At 32.4% G+C, this 8,029-nt stretch overlaps 1 protein-coding gene across 3 annotated transcripts in view; it reads left to right on the plus strand.

Annotated features, from left to right (window-relative positions):
* The window catches only part of LOC127727033 (uncharacterized), a 28,117-nt gene extending 21,054 nt beyond the window's left edge, over positions 1-7,063 (plus strand). For 2 of the 3 annotated variants that reach the window (XM_052234424.1, XM_052234426.1), the window contains exons 5-7: positions 1,184-1,251; positions 2,087-2,234; positions 3,412-7,063. In XM_052234424.1, coding sequence (XP_052090384.1) covers positions 1,184-1,251; positions 2,087-2,234; positions 3,412-5,302 — 2,107 coding nt within the window. In that variant the 3' untranslated portion in view covers positions 5,303-7,063. The remainder of the gene's footprint in view (positions 1-1,183; positions 1,252-2,086; positions 2,235-3,411) is intronic. The other variant, XM_052234427.1, reaches the window with a different exon arrangement.
* The last annotated feature ends 966 nt before the right edge of the window (positions 7,064-8,029 follow it).

The following is an 8,029-nucleotide window of genomic DNA, read 5'->3' on the forward strand; positions in this document are numbered from 1 at the left end:
ATATATAACGGTCATCATGTGGCTTCAAGCCTAACAAATATAAACCAGAAAGAAGATAAATATTTAACGGTCACCATGTGGCTTCAAGCCTAACAAATATAAACAAGAAAGAAGAAAAATATATAACGGTCACCATGTGGCTTCAAGCGATAATCATTTAAAGGCACTTAAAATTAGTCAGAAAGTTCTTGTTATTATAATTTCGTGAAATAAAAGAAACTGAAGTTTAAAGTTTAAAATATTTTGAAACATATTAATATGATATGGTTGCAATGACACAGTAATCCAATAGAATACTAGTAAATAATTAGATATTAAATATTAAATGAATAGCTTTCTATTGATATTCTTCATCTTGAAAATTATTTTTGGTGTCTCAAACTAACTTATCGATGCATGACACACACCAAAATCAAGACAGACTCTAGCGTTCACTAAAGCGTGTGTTTGTTATTGCTCGATACCACTACATATGTCTTCGAAGGAACGTACGCTGGTAAAAAAAAATCAATAAATTGCATTCCAACTGGTAACTTCTTTCTATAAATTCTATCATTCGTTATCCAACAAATGAATTAACAATCGAAACAGCTGAAATATAAGCAGATGATGACTATAGGTCATAATTTAGAATTTACTAGGTAATGCTGAAATAAGTGGAAGTAGTGTAATCTAGAAAAATCTCATGAATAAGCACTTTTTAACTAGAATTTGATCAAACACACTAAGCATGAAGGCAGCACTGTAGACGAGCAGTTCATGAAGGCAGCACTGTAGACGCGCAGTTCATGAAGGCAGCACTGTAGACGAGCAGTTCATGAAGGCAACACTGTAGACGAGCAATTCATGAAGGCAGCACTGTAGACGAGCAGTTCATGAAGGCAGCACTGTAGACGAGCAGTTCATGAAGGCAGCACTGTAGACGCGCAGTTCGCTAATGGGAAAAATTACGAGATGGGCGTACATAGGTCTTGAAAAATTATACATTGCATCTTAGTGAAAATGAAGAATGTTCAACTTATGATGACTTGAATGTGCATAATTATACTTTAAAAAAATGTAGAAAACAATTTTTGCAAATTACACTTTTTAAATGTCAATAATTCGTATACTCGATACTGGAATCTGTTAGTTTGGTTATTTTTTATTTTACTTTATCTTTATAATTATTTCATTTAAATAGGCTGGAGAGATATAGTGAAATTAACGAGGCAGACGAAACAACACAGCTCAAATCTGATTTTGATAAAGGTTGGATATTATACATTTTATATTTTAAGATAAACATTGTATTATGATATATTCAACCCATACTTATACCCGATAAGTACGAAATACTAATATTTATAAATGTTGGAACTATTGAACAAGGACAAGACACTATTATTGAAAGTTGTTTAATAATGGTTTATATAATGCTGTAAACTTAGAGGAAAATATTTAGCTGGAAGAGGAAGTACAAACTTAAGGAGGGAGAATCGAAAAAAAAAACGGACAACACCGCGCTCTAAATACGTGCAATCAACATTCAATAGTCAGCAACAATACAGAAATAAAGATAAAGCAACACACATCTCAAGATAAACCGTAGGTGAACTCATGACTTGATGTAAAAGGAGTCCCTACTCCACTCGTTGCCCCTGTTGTAAAAGAGGGACCAAAGATACCAGAGGGACAGTCAAACTCATAGATCGAAAACAAACTGACAACGCCATGGCCAAAAATAAAAAGACAAACAGACAAATAATAGTACAGATGACACAACATAGAAAACTAAAGACTAAGCAACACGAACCCCACCAAAAATTAGACTACATATGAATAGAAAAATGAGGTTTCCCAAAATTCAGCATGTTTTTAACTTCGTTTCTTCAGATAAACGCTCAGATGAAGATAACAAATAATTCAGTGGTCAAATATAATTATGAGTCAGAATTAGTGTGCATTTAGCTTGAAAAAATTATAATCTACCATTTGCTTCAAAAAAGATTTAATTTTATGTGTTAAGAATATATGTATATACAGTCCACCAATTACCTTCTAAAACTACTTTTCACTAAAAGATTCATAATTTTCTATGTTCTAGTATCTTACAAGGAAATAAAACCAAGCATTGAGACGACTAACGTACAGACAGCTGAAGAGGAACCAGAAATTAAAATAGGGAGGCGAGTATCCTTCAAATTGGATGAAAAGAAGAAGGAACGTCAGACATTACGTCAACAAGGAAGAAGGTGTGGCCAAACTGCTGACCCAGCGCAAATCAATGTTTCTAAAATTCAGCTTCACATTAATTTGATATTGAAATTCTTCGTTTATATTTTTATGATATATTCATGTTGTTTTCTTTCCTTCTGATTAAGACGTTGCTTTTACTAATCAATCTTTTATTAATTACCCTACTTTACTCCATTTTTGCATGTTTATTTCAGCAGTTTGATCATCCTCTTTACCGACGTCCCTTTTTTTCTCTCCACCCTTTTCTTGATACCCTCTTTCATAATGTAAGTATACCTTAAATTTTCTAAGATTACACAGCATGACAATAAAGAGCATGATTTATTTCACAAATTTGTCACTTACGATTTTTTTTTCAATTCAGGCATCCGCATTCGACGATGATTCTATGTAAATATTTTTTATATATATATAGAAAGTATTATACCAAAATGAAACACAGAGAGCACAAATATGTGTCATAAATTTATGTTTCAGTTATTCTAATAACTCTAAGGACTATACCTGTAAATGTACAGGTATACATAAGGACGAATTATACCATATAAACGTTTAAACAAAAATTCCAAACTCCAAGGTAAATACAAAAAGGTGAAAGTCCATAAAAACTGACAAAATCAAACAGACTATTTTAGCAACGGAATGGAAAACAACTGTCATATTCTTGACTTGGTACAGGCATTTCCGGAGAAAACTGTTTGTTAAACATGGCTTTATAGCTAGCTAAACCTCCCACTTGTATGGCAGTTGTTTATAGTTACGTTATATTGACAAAATTTGATGAGCAACCCAAATTGAAATAATTGGTAAATAGGACAATAATTGTGATTCAGCAGTTAATATATAGTCGTTATGGGGGGTTTTCAGAATGAAAATGCAAAAAAGGGACCTAAACATTATCCTAACATCTACTTAAGTTGTTTAAATTATGAAGAAATATAACAAAAATCTGTAGCAGGCTTATTAGTACATGAAGTCTATTTCTAATAATTGCCGACACACGGGAATAGTTCACATACTTGTTTGTAGTCCTTGACATATTTATGTAATACAAAAGTTTTCTTTTTTTATAAAGCAAATTCCGTATTACGGCTTAAAATATATACTGAATTTCGCATTCGAACACCAAATATTATTTTAGTTTAAGTAATTAATTTTCGTATTTATTTACAGGTATACCGAAGGTGATTTTCATCATCTTAAACGAGCAAGAATAGATAAAAATGTTCCGCGTCAGTACTCTTTAAACGTAAATTGTCAAAATTCAAATGGAAAACAATCGGAATGGAAATATCATCAGATACAACTTGAAGAATCACCAACTGAAACCGGAAATGACGTACTCCATGTATTTCCACGTGATGATGATTCGCCACCAGAAGATTCAATACAAAAGCAGGTCTCTGTCGAGATACATCGTCAACCAAACCTTTCACCCGTTAAAAGTGATCCCAACTTACAACGACATAAACCAGAAAAACGGGGTAGATCGTTGTCGCAGGTAGTTGCATTGAATAAGCAAGACAGTTGGAAGAAACGAACAAGAAGAGCAAAGAGTTTTGATCACATTTGCGATTATGACATGTTTAAAATTACAGAGTTCGAAGGACCTTTTTATAATACCGACTTCGATGTTATATCAGAACTAAGCTCCTCTGAAAGTTCAAAAGTTCGATATAACGACACAGGTAGTATTGAACAGTTAAACGAAGATCAGTTAGAACGACTGGAGATTGAAAAATTTGATATCGACATTTGTCATTTATCAGAAAGTGATGATACGGACACGTTAAACGGAAGTAGAAAATATCGAGAGTTATGGAACTTAAGGGCAACGTTTGAGGAAGAGGAGGAATGCAGTGATACTATCCGTATGGAAGACATGACATCACCAGACCAATCGCCAGAATGTGAAGTAAAAGATTCTGACTTTGAGTCTCATTCTGGTAGTTCAAAAAGACAAAAAATTGAAACATGTGAATCTGAGAATGGTTGTGGAAAGTTTCAACCTCAAAACGGCGAAAATAAAGAAAAACAAAGTTATAAAGACATATTAACAAATCGATTAAAACAGTCTGAACAAAGTGGAAGTCGAGATAACAGTTTCGACAGTATAGAGACATGTGATACGGATGAAAATGTATCAGATTTAAGTCGATTTGAACCAGTGACATCTTTTGATTCGACAACGGATAACACAGACAGTAACAATGAAACACAAAGCAACAGACTCATGCAGATGAAAGCTGATAGTGGTTATAAATCATTAGAAACTCAACATCCACCTCCACCAAATGGTGCCGTAAAACGAAATCATAGTGCGGGGGAAGTAGAGCCTTATTATATTTACGACGATGCTTTTAGGCGGTTTTCGTTGTCAAGTCAGGAGGCGGGTCCGTCTGGGGAACAATATTTATCGAGAGGTACATTTTTTGACCGACGCAATGGCAAAACTGCTTCAAAAAAGAGACGTGAATATAGTAGAGAGAGACAGATCGTTCAAATATATGAAAGCATCAATGAACCAGAATCTGATTCAAAGTCGGACCAGCCATCCGGTGACAGTTTCGAGGAAAACAAAATGCCAAATAAAAAGTCTGTTTTCTCTAGGTTTTTTAAATCCCACCGTGACAATAAAGACGGTCCCTTTTCAGCCAATAGAGACTACAGTATTGATGAACAAACAAACAAAATATTTCAAGAATTTCTTAGATACGATCCACAACTCGAACCAAAGTGTGCTTATGCTTCTTACCTACGTAGGTCATCTCGTTTTAACAAACATAGACTACACCGAAAACATACTGATTCTATGTTTATCGATGATCGCAGAAGAGATCGATTAGCACCGGAAATGAGAAGTGCTAGCTTAGGAAGTGATAGTAGTGCAAGTTCAGCTCGACGTTTGTCCCCTCAAGATAGCATAGAAGAAGAGGAAGAAGAAAGAGAGGAAGAGGAAAGATGGCTAAACCAGTTTCCTCGAGAATCTCGACAATCATTTTCTGTTCACGAAATTCCTATTATAAAACTCCCAGAAGAGGAGCACACTGCTACTGAAGCTTAAAACAAAACCAAATTCTATTCAAACACCAATTTACGTATCGGACCAATTTATTATACAATACTCTTAAAATTTCGTCGATTACTTTGAAAAATCATATTGATTTTAATTTAATGCTAATGTAATTTGTAGTGTGATTAGGAGTGATTATTGAGAAAAATCTGATAGTTAAATCCATAAATGAACAAATAACGTGTGGGTTACTTATGTACTTTCTGGCTGCTTTTTGTATATAGTGCTTAAAATACCCCACCACAAATATATGTGTCAAATTTTGATTGTGATATAACCCTTAATGAGCTGATTGTATGCGTTTTTTATATGATTATTTTTTATTTAAAATTCCAGTGTCATGTCAGGGGATATAAACCAAAGTGTTTTAAATTATTTCTTTCAAGAGATATGAATTTATTTTTCATAATTAAGTATTATTACATGTTAAAGATTTATACATATTTTTTCATAATATGTGAATATATCATTTATTTAACACAAAGCGTAAAACTTGTTTTATAATTTGCCTCGTTAGGCATACTTTATCCTTCTTTTTATAATAGAGTTGTATTTTCATTTAGTATATATTGTTTTTTGTTTGATGTTTTGTTGATACAAATAAATATCCCTGGAAAAAACTTTTAAATGTAAAACAGGAAAAACTGTGCTAATGATTAATAGTGTAGGAAAGAATTATTAGATACCTACTGACTACTTTAACCTAACAATATGAAAAACCAAACTATTTCAACCTTTTGCGGCTGAAAATTTCTGAATTAATTTTAACATTATTATGTATTTCTGAATTTGACGATCGAAATTATGCAGTGAAACTGTGTTTTTAAAGCTAACGATATGACATACTAACTTTTAATATAATGTTTTACTTCCTTGCCATCTTCCTGCTAGTTCAAATACAATTATCGCTTTCCAATTACTAATGTACCAAATTGTCCAAATTTTTGGTAAATTTACAAATTTATACATATGTAATTTCATATGTTAACGATTAGTCATGTTTAAAGTCAAGCCCTTTCAATAAATCTCTTTCACTTGAAGACTTGTAATTTCTTTTATAGAAAACAATCTTACACGTTTCCATTGTAATACCTTTGGTTAATGTTGGTGCTTCTAAGTATTGTGTTATTACAAAGTATGAATTAATTAGTTCTGTAAACTTTTTGTACGCATAAAGTAGTATTTATCTTTATAAAAATCAGATCTAAATTAAATTTATTAAAAATTTATTTTCAAAAGAGAGAAGTTATCTTCCTGTGTATGCTTGTGTATGAATGCTTGGTTTTTCATTGAAAAAAATACTTTTCAAATTTCACTTCTAACTGCATCTCCGCCTTAACTAGAAAGACATTTATCCTTTATATGGTGCTTTTTCTATGTTGAATAAAGTTTAAATAATTTTAAGTCTTGGTGTTGTATTAGTACTGTTACTAGAACTTCATTAACTTCATGTTCATCTGTATAAAAATTATTTATGCTTTCATTGTATAAGAGTTGTGAAAGTAGAGGAGGGTGATTGTATATTTCATTATATTTTCGGCAGTTCTCCAAAAGTTTTAGCTTTGGGAACATTAAAACTAACTTTTCAAAATTAGTGAGAGACAGTACGCCTGAAGTTGTTTTTCAAAAGAATAATTTTGGGAACAATGAAAATTCAATTAAAAGTTACCGAGAGCTAGTACGCTCGCCATAGTTTTTTTATATCACTTCTATAATTTGTTGGGAGGGGTAAAGTTTTTTTAGGATTTAGTACACATAGTATAATAACCCAAATATCTTTAGTGGAAATCATGCACAACAAATGAATTAATGTGTCGTAATCAAAACTTTATATTTCTGGGTAGAACTGGTTGAATTACAAGACGAATTCAAGCAATGATAGATTATCTGTAAATTCGTCTTTAGGAAATTTATTTTAGCCTTTCCTTTATATGAAGAATTTTAAACGATGTTCTTTTCCCGCTTTAACGAAGAGGTAAATATTAAATCAGTAGACACTAAGATTCGATAAACAAATGTATACTTATTATTCTGTAATGCATCTTATTTAAGCAAACCATTCTTTTCTATCTTTTGCCAAAAACCTTGTGTAACCGTGTGATGGTATGTTATTCACATTCCAAACCACACTTTTTTATTACGTTTCTGTTATTTGTAATAAAATCTTTTATACTGTTATATGTTTTACTTAATTTACATGTAGAGTATGTATAAAAACTCATCGAAAATACAAGGCTTATAATTTAGTATGCAAGACGCGCGTTTTGTCTACACAAAGATTCTACAGTGGCGCTCGATGCAAATGATATTGGTAGGCAAAATTATTCCAAAAACATTGAAAACCCAGAAGTTCCTGGAAGTTCTGAGATATGGGCTGGTGAAACCCTCAGGGACGAAAAGTTAATCAGCATAAGTGCAATGGTTGCAACATTTTATAGATACAAGGCGTTTAATTTAGTACGTCAAACGAGCGTTTCGTCTACATAAGATAACTTTAGGGGCGCTTAAATGAAAAAAAATCAACAGCGATGCTCGCATAAAACAAGATTCATCAGTGGTGCTCGCATAAAACAAGATTGATCAGTGGTGCTCGCATAAAACAAGATTCTTCAGTGGTACTCGAATAAAACAAGATTCTTCAGTGGTGCTCGCATAAAACAAGATTCATCAGTGCACTCGAATCAAAACAAGATTCATCAGTAGCACTCGATACAAAAC

This window comes from Mytilus californianus, unplaced genomic scaffold (genome assembly GCF_021869535.1).
Source record: "Mytilus californianus isolate M0D057914Y unplaced genomic scaffold, xbMytCali1.0.p SCAF_19, whole genome shotgun sequence".
NCBI classification, from domain to species: domain Eukaryota; kingdom Metazoa; phylum Mollusca; class Bivalvia; order Mytilida; family Mytilidae; genus Mytilus; species Mytilus californianus.